At 51.0% G+C, this 25,473-nt stretch overlaps 2 protein-coding genes across 11 annotated transcripts in view; one reads left to right on the top strand and one right to left on the bottom strand.

The window, feature by feature from the left end:
* Nucleotides 1–1,852, bottom strand: part of WASHC1 (WASH complex subunit 1) — a 155,432-nt gene extending 153,580 nt beyond the window's left edge. Inside the window, exon 1 of the mRNA XM_086885587.1 lies at nt 1,484–1,852. The gene's annotated coding sequence lies outside the window, so the exon portion shown is untranslated. The remainder of the gene's footprint in view (nt 1–1,483) is intronic.
* IQSEC3 (IQ motif and Sec7 domain ArfGEF 3) overlaps nt 1–17,800 on the top strand; it is a 95,191-nt gene extending 77,391 nt beyond the window's left edge. For 3 of the 10 annotated variants that reach the window (XM_086885556.1, XM_086885553.1, XM_086885550.1), the window contains 10 exons: nt 1,673–1,795; nt 2,442–2,608; nt 4,709–4,848; nt 5,637–5,762; nt 6,864–6,963; nt 9,005–9,166; nt 9,902–9,994; nt 10,430–10,473; nt 10,557–10,636; nt 12,682–13,874. In XM_086885556.1, the coding sequence (XP_086741682.1) occupies nt 1,673–1,795; nt 2,442–2,608; nt 4,709–4,848; nt 5,637–5,762; nt 6,864–6,963; nt 9,005–9,166; nt 9,902–9,994; nt 10,430–10,473; nt 10,557–10,631 (1,030 nt within the window). In that variant the 3' untranslated portion in view covers nt 10,632–10,636; nt 12,682–13,874. Of the gene's footprint in view, nt 1–1,672; nt 1,796–2,441; nt 2,609–4,708; nt 4,849–5,636; nt 5,763–6,863; nt 6,964–9,004; nt 9,167–9,901; nt 9,995–10,429; nt 10,474–10,556; nt 10,637–12,664 lie in introns of all 10 variants that reach the window. The other 7 variants (XM_086885552.1, XM_086885548.1, XM_086885555.1 and 4 more) reach the window with 3 other exon arrangements.
* The last annotated feature ends 7,673 nt before the right edge of the window (nt 17,801–25,473 follow it).

Raw genomic sequence — 25,473 nt, 5'->3', positions numbered from 1 at the left:
AACAGCTCAGTTCACAAGCCTGTCCCCAACAACCCACAGCAAACAGCAGACAGACACACCCCAGTTTATTTCAGAAAGGAAGAAGAAACTGGTAACAGCACATCACTCCATTAGTACAGGTTTCTTTGGCAAAATTTCCAGATAATCATAGGAAACAGAAGGATCCATTTGAGACCTAATTCCCTCCCCTTCTTTTTTCCTTGTCCCAATCCTCATAAAGTCCCAGATGACCTGTCTTGGGGAAAATATCCTCCTTAATAACCTTAAATTTGTCATCAGTTTATCCTTTACCACATGGCAAAGCAACCCAAACACAATACAAAGAATTAAATAAAGGGGTTAAGGGGCTAATAGAAGTAGCATCCAAGGTACAGAGAAGCTGAAAATATGAAGTTCTTGAATTTTTAATGCACTTCTAATGTCAAGGTGGTCTCATTAGCAAATTAGTTACTTTGTATTTAAGGAAGGTTTAAAGAAAATGGGATTTCAGCACCTGTGATTTTCTTCATCTGTTGGACAGAATTTCAGTTTTGAAAATTTCTTTTTGGGAAAGAATAATGACAAGCAGAAGGTAAATTGTATGTACCAAAGTCAGTGGAAAGTAGATTAATTCAATGTCTGTCTTTGTTAGAATAACTAGTTTTCTAGACAGGGGACATGCAGAACATAATCCTAGACTTCAGCAAATCTTTGGACATGAGAAATTTTTTGTTGAGAGTGGAAGAGAGAGAAATTAGCAGAGGAATCATAAACAGGGGAGGGAATTGGCTGGTACAGACATTAGTGCCTACATACTCTGCTGAAATGGGAAGTTGGGCCTAAGGGACATTATGAACAGGGGTTTCTGAGTCTAGTCTTTTGATTAATGCTTGCACTAATGACCTGAGCACAAAAGGTAGGAATATGCTCACAGAATGTGCTGAAGCCACATGGGAAAGGTGTTGTCATTACAAGTGACTGAAATGTCATTCAGTAGGAATAAGAACAAGTAGATTATTTGACTAATACAGAGAGCAAGAACTGTAGTGTTAGGTTTTGGAGACTAAGAGCAGGGCCTTTATAAAATGAGAATGCTTTAGTGGGAAATGAGAGGTGTCATCCCCTTCTTGGGGTATCTAAATTGGCCGTGAATTTCCAGTGGGCAGTGAAATCACCTCAAAATGCAAAGTGATACCAGATGAGTAGGTAATAAGCGTGCAACATTGCATGTTATTTCTGTACAACAATTTCCATTTCCTGTTTTCCCTGAGCTGATTCTGGCCTTATTGATATTGATACAGGTGTCTCAATATCTATGTCAATATGGATGTCTCTATATCTATATAGATACAGGTAAGTATCAATACATATATATATATACACACATACCTTGTATATGCATATGTGGACGTATATGCTGTCTGTGGTGTGATATGCATATATCATGGTGTATATTTACACACACATATATATAAATACACAGTAAAGCACAAGAATTGCTCACCAGCTGTAGAATGCAGGAATCACTTGAGTGAAATCACTGTCCATGGTAAGCAGGATCCAGGAAGCCACAGTGATGTCTCAGGGCCTGTCCCATGGGATTTCCCATGGGGACTGGGCCTCAGCACACAGTGCAGGAGCCTGCCTGGTGTCACCCACGGGTTCTGATGAAGGCTGTGTCCCCCTCTCACAGCTGTGTGGTGGACGAGATGGACTTCTCAGGCATGGAGCTGGACGAGGCCCTGCGGAAATTCCAGGCCCACATCCGCGTGCAGGGTGAGGCGCAGAAGGTGGAGCGGCTCATCGAGGCCTTCAGGTATGGAAGGAGCCCCGCAGCCCCACCGCTGCAGCCAGGGGAAGTAGGGAGCACGACACACCCCAGGCAAAACCCAGCAGTCATGGAGAGAATGTCCACAGAGCTCCCTTCCAGAGAGGGGGATCACGGAGGGGCTCCTGAGGACGGAGTTTTTGTGGCCTGCTCGTCAGGGCTGCGGCCTTGCCAGATGTTCAGTGGCACTGAGGGGAGCGGGGGCCAGGGTGAGGCCAGTCCTGACATGGCTGCCAGCAAGGGCTCCCTGTCCACTGGTGACTCACAGGAACAGAAGCAGAGGAGCTTGCAGGGCTGCTGGCTTCTCCCTTGGTCATCCAGAGGAGGGCTTTGTGCTTAGTGAGGCAGGCTGGAGCAGACACCTGTATTACACTTATGTACTGACACGCTCTGAGTACTCCTCTCCAGTCTCACTTGCTTTCTTAGCTCCTGAGGACAAGAAACTGACGTTTCAGTGGCCTATTTCTGCCACTGGTGGGGAAATTTGCCTTCAGAGAGCAGCGGGTTCCTTCTCTCAGGTGTGAGAGGTGGAGTGAAAGGAGGAATGTGATCTTTATAAAGATAAAGCCATTGGCAGGCTGGAGCAGAGGGCTCCCATGTTCCGTGTTAAGTGTGTGCATCTCTCCTGCTGCAGCCAGAGGTACTGCATGTGTAACCCAGATGTGGTCCAGCAGTTTCACAACCCAGACACCATCTTCATCTTGGCCTTTGCAATCATCCTCCTCAACACGGACATGTACAGCCCCAACATCAAGCCTGACAGGAAGATGATGCTGGAGGACTTCATTCGCAATCTCAGAGGTGAGGGTCCTGCTTGATTTGGTTGGTTTGGGATTTTTTTGCCCTCTTGCTTTTCTAAATTCTGCCTAGATGAAGGCAGGAAAAACCTAGAGGGACTGCCATGTCTTCTGCTGCTTGCCTGTGAGCCAGACATGGAAGGCCCTTTGAGATGCCTTCTAGGGTGCTGGGGAAGCGACAGTCTAATTAGCTTTGTTTTCTGCAGAAAGCTGTCCAGCCTTCTCAGGAACCAACCATCTTCCTTTGAGAGATGGCTTCATCTTTTAAGATATTGCTTGGAAACAGTCCATTGTGTTACATTTTCCTATTGTTCAGCTCCATCCTTCTTAGACCCTGCTGGGTTGTGCTAAACAAGCCCTACTTGCTGCTTTGAATATTTGAACACATTTTCCTTTCATTCAGGCTAAATCTTGTCCTTCTTAATTGCCTGCTATTACTTATAGTAACTGTAGGCATGACAGAGTTCATGCATACATTACCTCTTTGCAATTTTTGATACATCAGTTCCCCAAATCAATTTTCTTCTGCTTTCAAGGTCAGTCCTTTCCATCCTGGTAATAGGTTGTTAAAAGCACTTTTTCAGATGTGGTCACAACATACTCATGGATAAAGCCACTGCCTTGTTCTTATTTTCAGGTCTGCTAACACAGCTTAGTATTGTTTGGCCTTTTTGGCATCATGTCTAGACAAATTATTGTCCAATTTCCCAGCCATATTCACTCCTAGGTCATCCTAAGTCAGCCATTTTTCAAGTTTCTCTTACTGCACATCTGCAATTCAGATAAAGCTCCCCCAAAGTTTTTCCAGCGTAAATTCCTGTCTTTTCTGAAGATTTTGTGCTTTTCTGGGTTCCTTTGACTGGGTTTCTTTGTCCTGATTGCTGTTCAAAAAGTGTCATCTCAGCCTCCCACACCTTCCACAATTTGTCACCTGCTTCAGACTGGTATAATGTGACACTGAGGCCCTCTTTCAAGTTAATTCCACAGATACTGAATGGGGCTGCTACCTGCCATCATCCCCTTTATTATTACAATTGATAGCACTAACAAAGGAGGGTTTTATTTTAATGGTAGCTTACAATTAGAGTTGCCTTTAAATCTGTCAGTTCTCACCACAATGATTTAAAGCAGCATGAAGGTCACTCACCTCCAGTGTGCAACACACCACAACTTTAATATTAGAGGGAGTGGATGTCACCCCATCACAGACCAGGAGAGACAGTTCAATCCAGACTCACCTGCAGGCCAATGCCAGGCCAGCAGCTTCAGCAGTCTGTGTTCCCAATGTTACTTGGGATACATTTGCAGGGATGTAGGCAGGGGAGCCAGGACATCTCAATGCCTTTTGATTTCTCACCTGCATCACTCAGGATAGCACTTGTCAGACCAGGGAGCTGGAGGGGAGGCACAGAAAATCAATATAAAATGACTGGAGGAATTCAGTTTGGAGGAAGGACTGGCAGCTTGGTTTGCAGTGTTTGGCTCAGGGAAGGCTGAAAAAAACTTTTCTTCCAGGCTCTGAAGGATCAGGAAGCAAAATCTGGAGAATTATCTAAGGAGATGTAAAAGAGGGAAGGGGCAGGGTCAAGGCAGAGACACCACAACCAGAATAGCAACCAGATAATCTGCTCAAGTATTATTCCTAGGAGACAACACAGAAGGAAGATGGTGGAGGTCACCAAGACAAGGAGAGCTGATGCTTGCATTGGCAGGAAGAGCTGCTGAATGCCATCACAGGCCTTCTCCACATCTAGCACTTCTGATGATACAAAATCAATGCAGGGGTTGCTGCTGAGTGGCCCAAGATATATGAATGTGAAATTGTGGCTATAAAACCTTAGGGAACACATGGAAAGGAGCCACCATGCAGAGCAGTGGAATAATGAAATCAACTGCATTGGCCTTAGAGATGTCAGTCTCTCAGCTGGTGCATTGGATGCATTAGAGAAACAAAGGAGGCAGCCTAAAGTGAGAGATTGCTGTTCCCCTTCAGCCCTCCCAGCACTGCGCAGTGCAGAGGCAGCAGTGACCTGCCAAGGACCACTGCTTCTTCCCTTTCCTTTCCTCTCTGCCTGGCCTGCCCAACATTTTCTGCCTTTGGCAGGGGTGGACGACGGTGCTGACATCCCTCGGGAGCTGGTGGTGGGGATCTATGAGAGGATCCAGCAGAAAGAGCTCAAATCTAATGAGGACCACGTAACTTATGTCACCAAAGTGGAGAAGTCCATAGTTGGAATGAAAACGGTGAGCACCCATGACCCTGCTGGCACCCACTCAGCCCCTCTGTCCCCCACCTCCCTCCCTGCCCTCTTTTCTGTGCTTTTCCTCTATGACTTTCTTCTCTTATGTAATACTTTCCTTGCTTGTCTCTACAAATTTACTCCTTTTTCTCCAAACTCTTTATTTCCTGCTATCTCATTCTTTTCTAATTTTGAGGGATTTCCTTGGCCAGAGCTTACAGTATCTAGTGCAGTAATTGTTTTCCCATGCATTTTACTGCAGGTCCTGCCTGCCAGTGCTCAGCTGATAGCTCTGCAGTGTTTCAAACTTTCAGGCCTTTTAAGGGTGTAGGAAGTGAAAGGCAAATTGATAGAGAACAATTTTATCCACCTGTCTCTAATGAGTTCCCTAAAAATTGCTGGGGTTAAGAGATCCCCAAATGCACAGACAGCTTCTTTGGCAGTAACCAATCTGTAGCCCAAAACCATACACAGTGTTTGTCCAATATAAAGCAGAAAGGTTTCTCAAAGCCCAGGAAACCTGCAGATGTCCAGTGGGGTGGGAGAGGATGAGCTGTGAGCCAAGGCTGGAAGCCAGAGGTAGGATGTGTGAGCAGGAAGGTTGTGTTTGGCCTGCCCTCTGATTTACCCTGATCACAAAGGCTTTCTCTGTCACTGCACCAGCAGGAAAATTGAGGGCAAGCAAGGGGGGTCAGGAGGTGGTTTGTCTGGGCAGAGTGGGTGGAATTGTGTCACTGGGCAGGGTTGTGCAGTCTGAGGTGCCTCCTGCATGCCCTTGTGTGCTCCCTGCAGGTCCTGTCGGTGCCCCACCGCCGGCTGGTGTGCTGCAGCCGCCTGTACGAAGTGACCGATGTCAACAAGGTGCAGAAGCAGGCAGCTCACCAAAGGGAAGTTTTCCTCTTCAATGACCTGCTGGTGGTGAGTGTGCTCTGGCAATTAGGCACTGCAGTAATAAAACCTGCCCTGGTTTCTGTAAGGAAATCCAAAACCAGTCCACAGCATCCATCTTCCCCCTGTTCTAAGGACAGCTCCCAGTTCATCAACATTTTAAGACACAGCTCTGGACCCTTCACTGTTAAAAATCTACTAAATCTATAACTCCAGTAACCCTTGAAAAAAACAAGCTGTCACATCCCACAGCCATCCAAGCAATGTCATTGCTCTCTCTCATGCCTTTGCCAGCAGGGAGGTTCATTTCATGAAAGGGAGGTTCATTTCTTTGTCTGTTTGTACTATAGTAGACAGAGCCCTCTCATGCACTTTAAATCTTTCCTGCCAGACACTTTAAAATCACTGCCTTCTCATGTGGAAAAGGCTGTAGCAGACTAGATAGTACTTACCAGACCCCCAAATGTGTAGAGTGTTTTTGAAAGTGTCCTGCCCCAGCAGGTACAGGAGAGCAGAGTTACATGGGGCTGGAAGGAGGCCAAAGAAAATGGAAGTTTGCTGAGTTTAATGGTGAAGTGAACCGTGGTTGCAGCGGATGCAAGGCTAAACCCCGACCCTTTTGTAGGAGACAATAAGAGAGCTTCACCCACCTATTCCTCTGCAGCCATTTGCACAGTTGTGAGCCTGGGGAGAGGGTCTGCTCCTTGCTATCCCTCTACTCCACGGGATAAACCAGATCCATAAGAACTAGTGCTGAGGTACAAGGGCATCATTCTCATATGCTCTTGTTTCCAGCTCTAAGGTATTTATCACAGGCTTCCCTTTGCCTTTTGATCTGTTCCTCAGTGAAGAGAATTACCCTTTCAAAGTCAGAAATGTGATCAAAAAGCCAGCACCTCTGGGAGAGAGCAGAGTGGGCTCAGGGTGATGCCTACAGGATTCCAGAAGCCCTGTTACAAGGGCAGCATCCCAGGCAGATGCCAGCATCTCCAGCAAAGAGCCGGTCATTCACCAAGCATTGCTCCTGGTACACATAACAGAGCTTGCAGAAAGCTTTTCTGCTTTGAGCAGTTTGCATCATGCTTGCCTCACTGCTCCCCAGCACCAACCATGCTTCTCTCCCTCCAACAGATCCTCAAGCTTTGCCCGAAGAAGAAGAGCTCCTCAACATACACATTTTGCAAGTCAGTCGGCCTGCTGGGGATGCAGTTCCATCTCTTTGAGAATGAGTGTAAGTCCACTGCTCCTGGCATTCCTGGAGGGGCTTGGTAGGGAAAAGAAGGAGGGAGGGGGCTGTGTGAGTTTGCACTAGGAGAGGAATTCTATCAGAGTTAAAAGTGGAGGAGAGAAAACTGTGCCTTTGTGCCAGGGAGATCACTCTTTGGGTACACTGTGATGAGAAGAAGCTCCTGGTACCTCTCCTAGGTCTGAGCATCTGCAGAAGGGCCTCACTGAAGGATCTGGCCTGTCGTGGTGGCAGGGACACCAGCAGAGGTGAAGACTGGGGGAATCAATCCCCATATATACATCCAACTGAGCTCCCAGAAGCTGTAGTACAGGATCTTGTTGACAGAACTGCAGCTGCCAGCTTTAGCCCCTGTGCTCTCGTGCCCAAAGGCACAACCCCCTCTGCTGCCCTTGGTGCTGACAGAGGCTCAGGTGCTGCTGCCACCTCCCTGCACGGTGCCATGCTGTGCTGAGAGCTTCCCAAGGCACAGGCACAGCCCTTGGAACGGCACCCACCAAAGCATGGCGGGAGGCCAGCCCTAGTCAGCCTGACCTTGATGGTCTGGGAACAGAGCCATGATGTGTCATGATTTGGGCTGGTTGTGCCGTGGAGGAGCTCCAGGAACAGGCAGGCTTCCTGCTGGCACAGGCGGAGGGGCAGCACAGCAGTCCCAGGCAAGCCTGGCTGATGCCCCTGGGGCTTTGTGAGCACATGGAGAACATGCTGCAAGGAAGGCAAAATGTAGCAGCACTGTGGCTATAATAAGCTTTTCCCATCCCTCCTCTGCTCCGTTGGCAGCGTGAGTCACTCCCAACCCCCTGCTCAGCAGCATGCAGAGGCTCCCACATCCCTGTGTGAACCCAAGGGCCATTCATACCTGAGCATCCCCAGGAGGCACCATCAGAGCTGGAATCCACTTCCAGGGCTAGCATGACTATCCTGGGAGAGCCCAAAGATCTTCTGGCAAAGGCGCCCTGTTGTGAATCCCCTGCAGAGACAGTTAAGCAGATGTCACGAAGATCTTGTGATCTGAACACATGAGAGAATCAGGGCTGGAAAAGGGCTGGGCACACAAAGAAGGGGAGCTGAGGGCTGGCTGAAAATAACAGGTTAGGCCTTGGCTTGTTTGGAATAGACTGATCAAGGAAGGCTAATAAAGGAAGGCTGCCCACGGAAGGCAGGCTGACGTAGGAGCAATGGAGGAGAAGTGAAAGCAGGACAGGGAAAGACAGAAAATAAATTTAGAAGAATGTGAAAAAGGAAAGGAGGAAAGGGATTGAAACTGCTGGCCATTGAGCAGATAAGTCCAGTCAAAAGCATGGCAAGTTCTCTGCACTCTTGTGTTCTCCTGATTCTTTTGGCTGAATCTCCAGTCATCACCTCCCTGCACATAAACCTGATATTTAAAACATAAGGCCTTTTGCTGTTATATTTTCACCCTCTGGGCATGGCCTTTCATTTACATTCCTGTGTGTTTTGCCTGTGGGGACTGCTAAGCAGAGACCTAGAAACACACATCTTTCCTTTTACTGTTCTCTCTGCCAGTGCAGTGAATTCCCCAGCCACGCTGTGCCAACACCCCTCCTGTGTTCTCTGCAGATGAAAGGAGAGACTGGGGACAAGTCCTGCCACTGTGGGTGCAATGGCTTTGACCCCAGAAGACAACCTCTCCTGCTGCATCTCCCACAGGAGAAGAAGGGTAGTTGGCCTCATAAACACTGTTTACTCTTCCACGGAGTGAGAAAGGCTTTACAGGCCTACCTCTGTTCTCAGGTTCCCAGGGCCAGTGCTGCACTTAGAGTAACTAAGATCTAGAGTTTTCTGGTGCTGGTGGCACCTGTCTTGCTGCTGCAGCTTGGTCCTTCTGTTCTCTTGGAGGGCTGCAGTGCTGCAGGTTCCCACAGCTGGCAGCGTGACAAAGGGAGTTTGCAATTCCACTGGACTCATGCTGAAAACTCTCTGTCCTTCAGACGTACCAAAACAAGCAACTACTCCATCACAAATGCCTAACACCTTTTGATTTTGTTGACACATCTTCTTTCAGATTACCCCCATGGCATTACACTGGTGACTCCGGTTTCAGGCTCAGAGAAGAAGCAGGTACTACACTTCTGTGCTCTGGGTGCTGAGGAAATGCAGAAGTTTGTGGAAGACCTGAAAGAGTCAATAGCAGAAGTGACAGAACTGGAACAGATACGAATTGAATGTAAGGGTCTCTCACACAATTCACACTCCAATGCCACCACTGGCTACTCAGGAGAAAGGGTAAAGGAAGAGTTCTTCAGGAGCAGGGGCAAAGAGGATGAGCAGGGAAAGTCTGCACAGGATGTTCCTGGGCTCACTGATAGGATGAAAAAGCACTCTGTGACCACTGGCCAGCAGCAGAAATGGAAGGACTTAACTATTTATGATGCTTATGAAACAGGAAGTGGGATACAGTAGCCTGGAATAGGGAAGCTTAGACTGTCACACCTGGAAGATTCTTCTCTGTCCCATTCTCCTTTGACTATGCAAATATGATCTGTAAATAGCTGGGATAGGCCTTGTGCCTTTAACAGGGTTGTCCTGAGGGCAAGCAGTCTGTGTCACTTATACAGACAAGATGTCCATGTAGCCTTTGATGGCTTTTCCATGTGGGCCAAAGCAGCTCAGCTTCAGTGGTCCCCATCTGTGCAGCACTAGCCAATCCTGTATAAATGTAGGTAATTCAGACGTAAATGTATAAATGTAGGAAGTCCAATGGAGATATGTAGGTTTCTCCACATGTCAAACCCTCACCAGTTTCTGTTTTGTCTTGGCTGTTCCTCTCTCCCTTCCTGACACTCACGTGTGATTTTCTTCCATTAATTCTCCTTGCTGACCTCCCATTTTGCTCCTTCAGTGTGCTGGTGACCCTCCCTCCATCCCTCTCCTCATTGATCTCCATGTGTCTGTTCTGCAGGGGAACTGGAGAAACAGCAAGGGACCAAGACTCTCTCCTTAAGGACCAATGGAGCCCAGATGGAGCTGCAGTCTAAGCAAGGCTCTCCAACAGGTAGGAGGGCACCCAGCTTCTCTTGGTCAAGAAGGGCTGCCTTTGAAAATGTGTTCTCACTGATTCCTGTGAGAATAACTGCAAAAAGAAGCGTTTGGTTTTGTATCCTTTAGCCTTGGCCAAATGGTGGAAATACGAGAACGTATGCATTCTTCAGATAGCCTAGAAAATCCCTTCGAGTCCCATTACCCAGTCTGTAGCTGTAATACCTGGGAAAGAGGTGTTGCTGATACAGCATGGGTACCTTCTGAAGAACCTGGCCCAGTTTTCTTCCCTGAATTGGTAAAGCCCACCCCATGAAGCAGCTAACAGGTTGCAAGAGGGTCTGGATTGGCCTTGCACCTCTCCCTTTAACTCTCCAGTGCACAGTATGAGAGCCAGCTCTTGACTAGAGGGGCAGACCTCATGAGTGAGATCTTTTGTTTCCTTTCAAAGGCAAGAAGGATTTGGGGGAGAAGGTCTCGGACAGCACAGTGGAGGTAAGTAGAGTGCAGAGCAGCTGAGGTAAGTAATTCTCTCTCACTTCAGCTCTTCTCACATTCTCTGTTGTTTCTTTTCTCAGGTTTTAATCAATGCCTCCCCAGCCAGACTGACAATTTTACCAATTTCCAGAGATACAATTAAAAGTTACTGCTAGGACGGGTAATACAACTTTCAAATCCAAACTAAACTTCAAAGCATTTTCAATCCGTTTTTATAACTGTAACATCCTTCATGGACCAAGCTCCCAAACGCTGTAGACTAACCCACCCCACTGCTTCTGGGGACACTGAGAACCCCACTGAGGACTTCCCTGACATGCTAACTCCATGCAGCATCACATGCAAATTCCCCACAGCCCGGCTTTCCTGCACAGTTTCTGCAGCTCTGTCTCTCCATCCCCATGAAGGGGATTAAGCATGGCCTTTGTTCCCCAGACCTTCCTTAGAGCTTCACCTTCCTAGGTAGGGAGCTTGGCTGTCCTGTGTACATCTATCTTTGCAGGAATGTCTAGCATCCAGTGGGTTGCCTGTTTCTTCACAGACACCCAAACTCTCACTGCCTGTGAGGAAACAGCAAAATGCAATCTTCACACTGAAAATCTTATCAATTAGTTCCTACTCTCTCTCTGTCTGGAATATCTCCATTGTCCTGAGCCTGCCCTTTTCCAGGGTAGTTCTTTCCCCTCTTGTCAACATATATTTACTTGAAGAATTCAGCTTCTCTGCAGGGAGTAGGTGCTGCTTCTTTTCCCCGGAGAGCACCCTATTTCCCTGCAGACACCCCTTCCTGGGAAAGGTGCCTGTGCCAGCCAGTTTCCTATTCCTGCTGGGAGAAGTGTCTCTGTGTAGAATGGCTTCCATGTATCCGAATTCCACTGGCACTTCACAGCCCAGCAACCAGTTTTTCCTGTGGGATGTTCCACTGCTGAATAAATACTGAGACAATGTTATGTCCTGCTGTGTGGTGAGCCTGAGCAACCTCCATGCCTGGACAGGGACAGACATCCTCGTTCCAGCGTGGTGAGGAGCTTGGTCACTTCACAGCTTCTCCTTCCCAGTCGCTGGTGCTGCTGCTGACTCTGCCAGAGCCTCAGGGCAGCCCCACTGTGACCCCTGTACCCCTGCCTGGCTGGAAGTGCCACACCAACCTGTGAGCACTTGTTTCCTGCTCAGGCCTTGTCACTTGACTGACATTCTGTTTTGAGCCAGCAGCTTAGCTCTGGTTTGGGGTCTCCAGCAGCCCATGTCCTTGCCAGGAGGAACTATAACTTCATCCATCATTTGGGAAGCAGTATTTCCCTGCTGCACTTCCCCTGCTAGGGACCTCCAGTCCAGGCCAGCTCCTCCTTTTCAGACTGGTCTCAGTGGGCTCCCTTATTTGATTCCATTATCAACATCTCAGTGTGGAACCCCTGACGACCTCCTGCTTCCCTACCTGCTTTCAGCTGACCAAGTATTACTCTGCCAGCAGAGGAGCATTTCCATTTCTCTGAGATTATCTAATCTGCTGCCATTTCATCATGAATTTCTTTTATCATTGTATGAGCTAGATGGGCATTTTTTGTTTCTTATTTCTTTTTTTGAAAATCATTTCCTTTCACTGGCAAACCATCAAATGGATCAGAGGGAGCTGCCTTTTGCTAGACTGTGTCAGGTTTCTGCTTTTTCCTTTGTAAACAGATTAGCCAGTCATGTGGTGTACCTTCCTACTCAGAGAGGCAGGGAGCTGGGAAAGGCTTGAGTTTCTGTCTCTCTGTCTCAGATTCAGCTGCTGTCATTTTACTGAAACGTATGGCCTCGAGTATCTGAAACCTCGCAGTCTGGGCCCCCTCTCCTTTCTGCTGGTGGGGACAAACAGACTCGAGGTCTGTTCATTACCACGAGAGTTCCAGACACTTCCACTCCTGGAGTCGATTGGTGCTCCCCGTGCTTTTGGATAATCAAAGTTGGACCGCATTTGGGGACGCAGGCTCTGCTGCCTCTGACGTGATGGAAAGGACAGGGACACTTAGGCTAGATGGGGACCACGGGGCTGTGCAGCCAGGGTGGCACCTGGTCTGGTTGTTTGAGGGAGGGAGCCTTTCAATGCATGTGAGGTCGTCTGGTGGCGGGGGTTCAGGGCAGCCAGTAGCAGCAGATGGGAAAAGTCTTGTAACATTTAATGCTTCTTTGGCTGTTTCTAAACTAGGTGTCAATTCACAACAGGCTTCAAACGTACCAGCACAACTCCGCCCTGGGGCCCGAGAGTGGAATGCAGCCCAGCATGCGTCTTAACATGCCACGGGAGCGGCTGGAGACAGCACTGGTGCCCTCGCACCCCGCCTCGGCGGGGACACTTGTACAGTGCCAGCAGATTGTCAAAGTCATTGTCTTGGACAAGCCGTGCCTCGCTCGGATGGAGCCGGCCCTCAACCAGACTCTGACTCGCTACGTCACCTCCGACTCCTGCACCTCCACGCCCTGGCGCGGGGTGGGCAGTGGGCTCCCTGGGACCCCCGTGAAGCTGCTCCATCAGCCTCCCCTGCCGCCTCCCCCCCCTCCCTACAACCACCCCCACCAGTACTGTCCCCCCAGCTCGCTGCTTCAGAGGCGCAGGTACTCCAGCGGCTCACGGAGCCTCGTGTAGCCGCACCACCAGCACCAAACAGCACACACACACCTCCCCGCTTCCCCTCCTCTCCCAGGGACCCTTTCTGCCTACAGAGATCTAGTTTGTGATTTATTTTTTAGTAAAACAAGAAGAAAAAAAAAAAAAAAGCCAACTGACCTAACTCTTGCCCCGTCTCCCCTCAAGATGATGCTATTTGTGAGGAGCCATCTGTAGAAACCGCTGACCTCCGTGCTCACACATCCTCACACCCTGCCAGCCCGGCTGGCCTCTGTGCTCGTGCTGTCCCCATGTAGCACTTTGCTGCCCTGTTCCTCAGAGGCTTGATGACCTGCTGCTTTCTAGGCACCGTGTCTTCCGATTCCTCCTCCTCCTCCTTTCCTGCCTTGCGTTTACCCGGCCATAGGTTTGTACCCCCTGAAACTTCGCCAGCCTCGGAGAGAAAAGGACTCACTCGTGCCAAGGGCCGACCTTGGGGCGCTCCTGGGGTTCTCCCTGCCACCATCGCTGCTGCCTGCTAAGCCGGAGTGAGAGCTCGCACCACTTGCCACGCTTCCTCCTCATCCCTCCAAGTATTATTTCCTCGCAGCAGCCGGCTCCAAGTGCAGGAGTGCACGAGTGGAAGAGAGCTTGAGAGGAGGAGAGACTGTCCTGAGCTGCAGTACAACACGAAGATGGCCTCGCTGAACACCAAAACTTTTCCTGTTGTTATGTTGGAGCATTGTAGCAGAGTCCTGTGCCGAGAGCTAGCAGACCTCCCCACGTGTAAATACAGCTGTGTGGTAGCGTATGGATGTGCATGTTTACTGAGGGAACAGCAGCCTGGGCCAGCAGCAGCGAGGCTGCAGGCCAGGGATCCCCCTGGAACCCATGGCTACTTTTCCAAAGAGACAGCACCAACAGGTGCCCTCCCACCTCAGCACTCACACACACACACACACACACACACACACACACACACTCATACACACACTCACACACACACACACTCACACACACACACACTCATGCACACACACATTCACACACACTCACACACACTAACACACTCATGCACACACTCACACACACTCACACACACACACACACTCATACACACACACTCACACACACTCACACACACTCACACACACACTCACACACACACATACACACACTCACACTCATACACACACACACATGAGATTGTCTCCTCCAAAACAGCCCCACCTCTGCTTTCCTTTTTCTGGCCTGTTTTGTGTTTGCTGCCCACCTCATCTTTGTTCTCTGAAAGCAAAGCTGAGTGTTATGTTCACCTTCTGGGGTGGGTGTTCCATTCACTTGGGCTCTTCCACCTGTCTAAGAGGGAAGGGGCTTTTTGAAGACCCCTCATGTGAGGTCCCATGTGTATCTCTTGCCTGGCTCTATGCTTGCCTCCATCAGCCCTTCCTGTAGGAAAGCTGCCCAGATATCTGACTCCAAGGCCTCTTCTCTCTCCCTCTCTATCCCAGCTTCAAAGTGAGAGGAGGGGCAGATCCTGAGATAGAGATGACAGCTCAGCTCCTCTGCTTTATTGGGGACATTGATGTGAAGGAAGACAGCATTAAAAATGGGCTGTGGATGTATTTTTAGAAAAAACATCTTTGTGCAGTAGGGAGGGGAAGGTATTAATTAGCTTAAAGGCTTTGGTCTCACTCATTCCATCTCCCTTCGAAGTTTAAGAAGATCAACTTTAGGATTCTAAAATAGGAAAGAATGCCTTTTGGGGCCTTTATTTGCATTTTATTTTATGAGGGAAGGACAGAAATGCTCTTCCTTCCCGTGCAAAGCTGAGACGTGAGCACTGGGTTCAATGGTAGGGTGAGGAATGGCAGGAGCTGGTGCCAGTGCTGGGGATGTGCAAAATGTCATGAAAAGGGGGATGGCAAAGACAGATGCAAAAACCAGTTTTTTACCTTGTGGGGTAAAAGCCACACAGCAATTTAAATTTCACAATGGGATTGTGCCAGCGTGCTCATCTCTGGGGCCATGGCCAGTGACAAAAGGCACAGCACAGCGGGACGGGCTCGGCTCCCCTCCGTGCTCCCTGGAGGCTGGGCAGAAGCCCAGCTGGAGTCAGGGAAACAGGGACTGGAGTGCTGGAGTGCACATGGCCAGCCCTCCAGGGGAGGAGCCTGCTCACTGCCAGGGCTCCCTCTGTCTGAGGCTGACCCATGGACCCAGCTGTGCCAGGAGTTTGCTGGTTTGCTTAGCTGGCATCAGGCTGCCACTTTTATCTGCAATAGCAAATGCACCGGGAGCCCACAAGCACAGCCTCAGGGAGGACTGCACAAGCAGATGACAGAAAAGATTGTAAGAAAACCCTGAATAGAAGCCCAGTCTCCCTCCAGATCACAGAAGTGTACTCCTGGCCAGCCCCCCAGGGCAGCTTGGATGCTCCATATCCTAAATGGGATGCTGGGAAAGGTCCTCACCCCCAGCCAGCTGTGAGGCACAGCTGTCCTCTGATGCTGACTCCCTCCAGGGTGACACTGCTGCCTCACAGCAGCCAGAACCTCCTCTGAGCTGGCCACAGCTTCCCAGGAAAGCATGTGTGGTATCTGTCGTTGTCTAGTTCATGCAGCGTGTGGCTGCTGTTGTTTTTGCTCACTGCTGCAGTGGAATGGGTGTCCAGGAGGCACTGGCACTGTCCCCCCTCCCCAGCAGCTATTTCAGTCAGAGGAATGGCAGTACTAGTTTGGGATTTTTTCCAGAGTGCAGTGAGCCAGTGAAGCTCTGTGTGTATGTTAAAATAAATAAATTAGATTTTACTTGACATTTAACACAAAGTGACAACAGCAAAAGAAACTTAAGATACTTGAGGAAATAATTTTTTTAGATAAAATATTTATAACAATGCCTATGAAGTTCCCACACAAGATGTTTGCTGCTTTAATAATTGATTGCAAGAGCTACAAGAATCTAAACAGGAAATAAGGAAACTGCCTTGAGACTCCCTTCTCCATGCTGGATGAAGGGTAGAACTGCAGTGCTGAGCTACCTGAGGCATGGTATTCTCTCAGGATGGGCCAATTCCCTTTCCCTGACCTCGCAAAGGCTACTGCTGGACTTGAGCTTTGGACAGAGAAGCAAATGTAGATAACCCTTGCTGCTTTCTAGCCTGCTGGCTACCACATCCTCTGTTGGGTTTAGCTGGAGAGGCACAAACCAACTCTGTTCCAGGTTGTCATGGAACAGGTTGCTCAAAATTTCCCTGTGGGGCCGAGCCCTTCGGACCTCACTTCAAAATACAGATTTATTATTTTTTTTTGGAAGGTTGGTCTTGAAGGATGAGAAGCACTTTAAAACATATCTGCACCTCGTCTGATCTATTGTATTGTCTGCTCCCACAGTCCTCCCACACGCCAGCGAGACACACAGGCTCAGCGTAGCCGTGCAGCTGTGAACAGACACCCCTGCACACAGACTGACAGGAGCATCTCAGTGACACCCTAATGAAGGACAAAATGTGTACCACAGCCCACCTGGAGGGACCAGCCCAAAGAAAAATCACCTGCTCTTGACAGCAGTGATTCTGATCATGAACCTAGCACAATCCCTCGGGTGGGGGAGTCAGGCAGGGAGCTGCTGCAGAGATTAACTCAACCCAAATGAACCAGTGTCTTTTTGCTGCCAAATCCATGCCCTTCTATATTAAAAAGGAGTGGGGGGAGAGAGGAAACAGAAACCTAGTGAAAAGGGTTCTGCTGTGAGTGCTGAGTAGTCAGTGGCCAAATGAGAAGGTGGCTTTGCTGAACAGTAGGAGAGACTGAGCTGTGGTACAGCAGGCTCTGATGCTTGCTCATGGCCCAGTGAAATTCATCTGTTTGCAGCAGTAGCAAAGGGATGGGAAAATGTGACAGGAGAATTGAGCCTTGCAAACAATTTAGGTTTAATACAGTGTTTTTCTGCTGCTGTAGTAACTTCTAATGCCGTAGTCTTGGCTGCTGGGTTAGCAACACTTTGTGCTTTCACAAGGCTTTCAAAGCATCCCACTGTTCACATTTTTTCTCCTTCCTGTAGATGAAAGGTGTGGGTATGGTCCACAGCCCGAATTTCATCAATAGTCATAGTGAAAGGTACCACCATATTTGGGAACATTTGGGGGCCTCCAAGCCGTAAGGGTTTGAGTTTTGTTTGAGGTTTTTTTCAGAAGGCTCAGCCTGCGACTACGTGCACGAGTTTCTGAGCTTTCCAAAACCAAACTGAGCCCTAAGCCAAGGATGCTGCTGCTTGGTGGAGTCTCTGCTTTGAAATGCAAGCTGCTGAGCAAGCTCCCCCCGTCTCCCACTCCAGCAGCTGCCTCACTGTGCTGGTGTAGGCTCCAGGGGCTGCCGGCAGTGTTCCGTGAGCTACAGCTGTCCTTGTCCTGCCCTCTCGTTCGCAGCCATGCCTGGGACAGCAGCTTTGAAGTCACCCAGCTCTTCAACACTAGTCACAACCCCATCTGAATGTGTCTTTTTAAAATCTAACAGCAGAAGTGTTACCTGTGCGTAGGCTTTTGAAAGCACCTGTCTGTCTGTACCTGTCTCCTGCTGTAAATACCACCAACAGAAGCTTCCTTTGGGAAAAGTGGTGTGGTCACACCTAGCAGAGTCCAAATGGCTAATATTTTGTAACAAAAACAACAGAAATAGATCAGAGGTATTTTATCTGTTCAATCAATAGAGTTTTAGAAATTATATTGAGATAATGTCACTTGTGCTCCAATGTCTTCTTTGCCTCAGCCCCCGTCCCGGTGTCCCTGGGCTCCAGCGGTGCCCAGCACAGCCACGCTGGCACAGCCACGTTCCAAGGGGTGCTCCCATGGGCAGCTGAGCATCCTGGACTCCTGCTGGCCTCGGGGCAGCCTGCTCCAGCTACTGCTGCTTTCCTGTGGAAAGCAGCAGGGGCTAGCTCAGTGCTCAGGCTCTCTGAGGATCAGATCCAGAGGAAACCAGGAAGCACTAAACTTGTTCAGGAGGTGGCAGCTTCATTGTGAAACTCACCCCTGCAGTGAGGCAGAGAGGAACGGTGAGGGGAAGGCAGAGCCCTTCTGTGCTCACTGCTGTCCATGGTGCTGGATGCTCTCAGTGCGCAGGCTGCAGGGCTGGGGAGGGAGGCTCACTGCCTGCACACCTCAGCACGTGTGTGAGCTCTCACCAGAGAGCGTGGGGCAGCGCTCACACCGTGCCAACACATGGCACCACACCTCAGAGAGCGTGCAGCCACCTCCACACGAGGTGCTGGGCAGAACTGGGCCGTGGCACTGCCTGAGCAGGACAGCCGTGCTGTGCCGGCCGCAGCATCGCCGCTGCAGCACATCTGCACAGCTGTGCAGCCCGGGAACATCTGCATGGGAGACACGCAAGGAAAATGCCATTTCCCCTGCAGATCAGACACAAGTGCACATTTACACAAAGCGTCACCCCAAGGTTAACGAAGCTGACCTTTGAGAGAGAATCAAGCACGTGCACACAAAGGGAGCTCTCCTCTGAGGTGGGTGGAGAAAGGCAAGCCTCATCTCTGCAGCTGGGACCAATAGATGCTGGATTCAGGCTGCACCTGCTAAAAAACCCCGTCTACAGCTTGCAAATTCTTTGCTGGCTTCAAAGAATCCCTCAGATCCCCATGCCCACCATGAAACACTTGGGAGGACAGAAGTCCCTCCCAGACACAGATAGGATATTCCCCAGGAGTTCAGAGGCTTCCATTTATGTTTTCGTGTGCCACGGATATATTATAAGTCAGCCCGTCCCACACAGGCATTTTCTAAGATGTTTTGAAACAGAAGATTATTAAAGTTCCTGGCTGATGTTCGGATCACACACCTGGCTGTAAGGTAAAGATGAAAGCAATAAAACCAGATTGTCTATATGTGAAATACTCCTCACTTGCTCCAATGTACAGATACTGATATTAATGGCAAGATGGCAAGTGTGTCTGGGAAGGATACTCTGTAGACATATATAGGTAGTGCTGCTACAAAGGATTACAACCCAAAAAGCAAATCCCACAATTGTCACAGTGCATCTGTACCCTGTTATATCTATACAACATCCATTATGTGCAATAACTGATACATAGTGTGGTTGGGATTGATCAAAATACACTGCTCTTTTCCACAGAGAGTCTTGAGATGCAATTTTTCTCTGAAACTTTTCAGATGGACCTTTAATTAAGCACATTCCTCAAATGCTTTGCTGTAAGTGGGCTCTATCCACCCCTGTTGAGCAAAATGCAGACTGGCCACTGAACTCAGCGCCTTACAGCCTGCTGCCTCCTGCTTTGAAGGTGCTGCCTCGGGGTCAGAGACCCATCCCAATGCCTGCACAGAGAGGGGAGTCCTGCAGGAGCAGGGGGTGGCAGCACAGCCCCAGGGCTGCCCTGTGCCTGCAGTGTGCCTGTGCTGTGCAGGTCACTGCGGTCCCTTCTCACCTCTGGGACGCTGTGCTGGAAGGGCGTGCCTGGGCCACAGCTGCTCATCCCCTGCCCACAGACTGAGGGTTCCTGTCATCACCAGCCCCTCTGTGAAGCCACTGCCCAGATCCCGAATTCAGCAGCCTGGAGTCAGGCCACATACCTGACACCTACACCTGCAAAGGCGGCTGGAAATAAACAGGGGTCTCAAGGATGGTGATGCAGGGTTAGCAGGGCTGTGGGATTTCACCAGTTTGGGAGCTCTGTCCCATTTGGTGGGCCTTGAAGCAGCTTTTCTGCAGCTAATGAGTGCAGCTGAGGTTAAAAGCTGGCTGAGGAGCTGTTTTCTATCTTAAACCATACAATCCATGAGCTGGGAATCTTCTCAGGTATGTAGGGCAGGATGTTATTTTACACAGCACCCATGCTCCAGCCTTGGGATCCTACAGTGTGGTACAGTTACCAGTGAATTTTTTGCAAACAAGAATCCTGTCTTCCTAATCCTTCCTCCTCATTGAGGGTAGGGTGTCCCAAACAATATCAAGTTCATTGAAAAAACAAACCAACAATACAAACACAGGGAACAGAAGGATCTTCTTCCACAGGAGTGTAGGACCAAGGCTGTAGCAGTAAAAACACTTGGAGTGATACATACCCATCCTGATATTCTATGTAAACCTTTCTATCCCCTCCCATTATGGAAGGCTTGACTTTTCAATTCATTTTCTTCATCCTGACAATTAATCCCAGCCAGCAACTAAGTACCTTGCAGCTGCTCACTCTCTTCCTCCCTCCACGCTTGGTGGAATAGGGATGGGATCAGAAAAAGGTAAAACTTGCAGTTTGAGATAAGAATTGTTTAATAACAGTAACAATACCGAGGGAAAGATGCACAATGCAATTGTTCACCACCCACTGATCGATGCCCAGCCCATCCCCCAGCAGTGATCAGCAGCTCCCAGCCAGCTCCCCCCAGTTTATGTATGGAACATGAAGTGCTATGGTCTGGAATATCCCTGTGGCCACTTTGGGTCAGCTGTCCTGGCCACGCTCCCTCCCAGCTTCTTGTGCCTCTCCTCACTGGCAGAGAATGGGACCTTTCATTTTGGGTAAGCACTACTTAGCAACAACTAAAACATTAGGATGTTACCAACATTATTCTCATACTAAATCCAAAACACAGCGCTCTATGAGGCCACACGAACCAGGGCAGAATTATCTTCCCTTTCTAAAAGGAAAGGTTCCCATCTCCTGAGACCTGACCTCAGCCTTCAGTCTCAGCTCACAACTTCTGGCATCCCTAGTGAAAAGGACAACCCATCCCGCAGCTCAGGACATGCAGCCAGGAAAGAAATGTGCAAGGGAAAAGCCAGAGCCCTATTTAAATAGCTTGTTCAAAGATAAAACCCCAGCCATCTGTCGACTTGCCCTAGAAGAGGCAGGACTACAGTAATTAGCAGAGGGAAAGGCTGCAGAGCTGCCACTGAAAAAAACAGCAGTTTGCTGACATTTTGCACAGGTCTGCCATGAATGCAGTGGGAAGAATGAGAGAGTTAACAAATACAAGAGAAGAAAGATCCCTGCATTTCTCCAAAGCAGACAGTGCTGGCAGTGTGGGACAGAAGCTTTCCGAGGGCTGCAGGGTGGTTTGGGCCGGTGCAATTCGGCACTCGGCATCCCAAGGGCAGACACTGCCACAGGGGATTGGCAGCGGCCAATCTCACTCGGATCCCGAGGCTCTGCCTGGCAGAGGAGTCCTCACAGCTGGAGGGTCGTCCTGGGGTGTAGGGTGCTGCCGGGGATGGGGGCAGTCCCCCCGGGGCTGGTGGATGCGATCCCCAGCAGGCAGTGGCTGGGATGCTGCCGGGGGCCGGGCTGCTCCATCCCTCACCGCGGCTGAGCCCTGCCCACCCGGATAGTTCCCATTTGAACAGCGCTGCCCAGGACCGACCTGCCCTCCATTCACAAAGACAGAGCCCACTCTTTCTTTTCAGAGCTCAAAACGTCTGGAAACCCCTGTAAATCCATCGGTGCAGCCTGACGGCGGCACCCCCCCGGCGCTTGGACACACAGCCTGGTGCCAAGGCGAGTGCCCAGCGGTGGGACAGCCCCGCACCCGGGGCATGCAGAGACCCCTGCACACCCTGCAGGCATGCAGAGACCCCTGCACACCCTGCAGGAGTGCTGCTGCACACCCCGGCCATGCAGAGACCCCTGCACACCCTGCAGGAGTGCTGCTGCACACCCCGGCCATGCAGAGACCCCTGCACACCCTGCAGGCATGCAGAGACCCCTGCACACCCCACAGGCATGCAGAGACCCCTGCACACCCTGCAGGCATGCAGAGACCCCTGCACACCCTGCAGGAGTGCTGCACACCCTGCAGGCATGCAGAGACCCCTGCACACCCTGCAGGCATGCAGAGACCCCTGCACACCCTGCAGGAGTGCTGCTGCACACCCCGGCCATGCAGAGACCCCTGCACACCCTGCAGGAGTGCTGCTGCACACCCCGGCCATGCAGAGATCCCTGCACTCCCCGCCGGAGGTGCTGCCCCGAGCCCGGAGCGCTCCAGCCCGCGGTGACAGCGGTGACAGCGGTGACAGCGGTGACAGCGGTGACAGCGGTGACAGCGGTGACAGCGGTGACAGCTGCTCTGCCACCGCCTCCCCCGGGAGCGTCACGCTCAAGTTCCCCTCACAGATCTGAAAAGCCGCTTTAAAATAAGAATCTGGGATTATAACCCCTCATCCCTTCATTCGCAGCAAGGGCAGGGAGGGAGCGGAGATGTCAGCTCTTTCTCTCCCCCCTGCAGGACCGACTGCGCTCCACAAAGCCGAGCCCATCAAAGCCTTTGTGGCTGCGCAGGCAGCGACCCGGAGCGGCTGCACCGCCGGGAGGGCAGGGAGAGGCAGGAGGGGAATTCGGCCCTGCCCGAGCAGGCGCCGCCATCCCCCTCCGCCTCTCGCTCTCCTCCACACCTCGGAGCTGCTTCTGAAGCGTGTCAGCCGGCCCTGGCAGCGGCTGGAGGGGATGCACAGCGAGCAGGAGGATGGAGCCGCTCCGACAGGAGCACAGGGACAGGGAGCAGGGCAGGGAACAGGGCAGGGAACAGGACAGGGAGCAGGGCTGGGAGAAGGGCTGGGAGAAGGGCAGGGAACAGGGACAGGGAGCAGGACAGGGAGCAGGACAGGGAACAGGACAGGGAGCAGGGCAGGGAACAGGGCAGGGAGCAGGGCAGGGAGCAGGGCAGGGAGCAGTGCAGGGAGAAGGGCAGGGAGAAGGGCAGGGAACAGGGCAGGGAGCAGGGCAGGGAAAAGGGCTGGGAGCCCTGCTCACACTGGGACACGGTGCCACCACATCCTGCTGGCACCAGCACAGGGGCTGCTGTGCTCCCGGGGCTCTGTGAGGGGCTCTGGAGCACTGACAGCAGGCAGTGCCCTTTGGGCTGATGGAAAGGATGAGTTTACACTCTAGAACCTTTATCTGAGAGATATGGAGCAGGTTTTTTCTGGATCTGGGTCAGCAGCCTTGGCACAAAACTAGCAGCTGCTTTTTGTATGGAGTCAGTGCAAGGATATTTGTGTTTTGTGTGGAAGATATTTGTGTTTTCCGGACCAGCACGATGCAATACAAACTGGCCATGAGTCTTCTCCAAGGCACGCAGCCTTCCAAGGGAGAAGGACATCCGTCTGTGTCACCGTGCCCTGTTCTGCCGGAGGGCCCTGGGCCTGTGGGAGATGCAGTGGTCGGGCAGCAGTGCCCCCAGCAGTTCCCCTGCCCTGTGTTCTGGCTGTGGGACCCTCGGGGGCCAGCCTGCCCCCCTCTCATTACACCAGAGATCCAACAAGTCCCTCCCTCGTGAGCTGGTCTCTTCAGCTGGAATCAGAACCGGCTGGACTGCGCAGGGTAAATCCCTCCATGAGCACTCTGCACGGGGCTGCAGCTGTGGGCTGAGGCCTGCTTGTCCCCAGGAGCTGTGGGGACACGTGCCACCCCACGAGGGCCCGTGGCTGGTCCCTGGGGCTGCAGTGAGCGCTGGGGCAGCTTTCCTGGCAGCACAGTGGCATGGTGCCGGGCTGTCAGGAGACATCTCCGTCAGCGTCACGGCTGTCAGGTACGGGCACAGGAGCTCTAACCTCTCCTGAGCATCTCCAGACACGGGCACTTCCCGGCTGACAGCAGCGCAGGGATGATGGACACACACGTGCCAGCAGCCCCACAGGGCCTGTGGCAGTGCTGCCACCATCGTGTGCACCCCATCCCCGGCCGCGTTTTACGGCCTCAGTGCCAGCAGACACCCGGAGCTGAGCTCCACCTCTCCCTCTCAGCTGCTGAGGGAGGCAGGCAGGGCTCGGTGAAAGCTGCTGGCCCTCAGTACATGCCAAACCACAGCAGATATGTCCCCTCAGTGACCCCCTCCCCATTCAGCCACCACCACCAAATGCAGCCAGGATCCTCCAGTCCCGAGAGAAGCCCCCTGGAACAGGCAGTGCATAAGGACAAATTGCTCATCCAGAGTGACACCAGCTTTAAGGGCACCCTGATGCACAACACAACTCCTCTCAACACCCCAATTTCTGGAGCTGTGGAGAGACCACAAGCTGCAGAGTGGCTGGCCAGCCAAAGCCATGCAGTGCCACAAGGCATCACATCCTGTCATGGACATGGCACGAGTGTTTCACAACCAGCTGCCAGCTGCTGGAACACATCTGCTGGAACAGCAGCAGGAAAAGCTCCCCTCTCCCAGGGGAGAGGATCACACCTGCATCTCCAGGGAAAGCAGCTCCAGAGCAGCACCAGAACAATCCTGCCTTTCCCATGGCCCGTGTCACCCCCTGCTGCAGCAGAGGGTGGGGGCAGTGGCATTTAATATTTTGCTGGCTTCAGGAAAAAGAGGATTTCGGAGGGATTTGAACACAGGTCCCTAAATAGCTCCTTAGAATTGAGAGGTTTTTGTAAAGGATTATTTCAAACTGCTGCGTGTGGTGGGAGGAAGAGGCTGGCAGGTGCTGGGGAGGTGAGGGGCAGAGAAAAGGCAGGAGTGCTGTAGGGGAGCACAGGGGAGCACAATCCCCTTCTGAACCACAGCAGGGAGGGGAGGGGAGCCTTCCACACCCTGGCTATGGCCCCTCTTGTGGGTGAGTCTGAAGGAATGGGGAGCACAGGGGTGGTCAGCAGGTGTGGTGCATCCTGCCAGCAGGACAAAGCAGTTCTTGCAGGCAATGAACAGATATGGCTGCTTTGACAGACCCACCCAGAGTGGCACTTCTGAGCTGTGGGATGAGCTCAAGGGGGTCCATCAACACCCCTGACTTCTCACTATGGAAAACAGATGGAAAACCTGTGTGTGGGGGTGGGAAGGCTCTTGTAGTGCTAAGGATGGGATGAGTTTGTAATGCTGGAGGACGGGATCAGTCCATCAGACAGAGCTTGACTAAGGGCAAATTCCTACCTGCAGGGTTATGTATGCCAGACTTCACAGATCCAAATATTCATGGTGGAAATAAAATAGTGCAAAAACAGGAAAGGGCACAAAATCTTTCAGACCAGGCACAGCTCTGTGCACACTGGTGGAATGTGGGTTGAAATGTCTTTCTAGTAATAGCAGGAGATAGTGTTCATTGGCACAGCGTTTTCTGGTGCACAGAGGAAGAGGAATACCTGGAACTTCACTGTAATTTTGATATTGGTATGGAAATTGGTTCTTAGGGACTGGATCCTGTGAAAAGCTGGAGTTCTCTGTGGGATCCTGAGCTCCAGCTTTTGGTTGGCAGGAGTGTTGAGCATGCACTCAGCTGAGCCAGGCAAGCAGGAAGGAGCTCTGTGCTGGAAGGAGAGCACGAGAGAAACAGGGAAGAGAGGCTGGTGATAATAGAAAGAGATAAAAATGAGGAAAGAATAGAAAGGAGAAGAGAAAGGAGGGAGAATTGTAATTTGACAGTGAAACTAAGAAAGCGGGAGGAAGAAAG

This window comes from Cyanistes caeruleus, chromosome 4 (genome assembly GCF_971803275.1).
Source record: "Cyanistes caeruleus chromosome 4, bCyaCae1.hap1.1, whole genome shotgun sequence".
Classification (NCBI taxonomy): Eukaryota; Metazoa; Chordata; class Aves; order Passeriformes; family Paridae; genus Cyanistes; species Cyanistes caeruleus.
The sequence above is the reverse complement of the archived record's forward strand: the minus strand, read 5'-3'. Positions and strand labels throughout refer to the sequence as shown.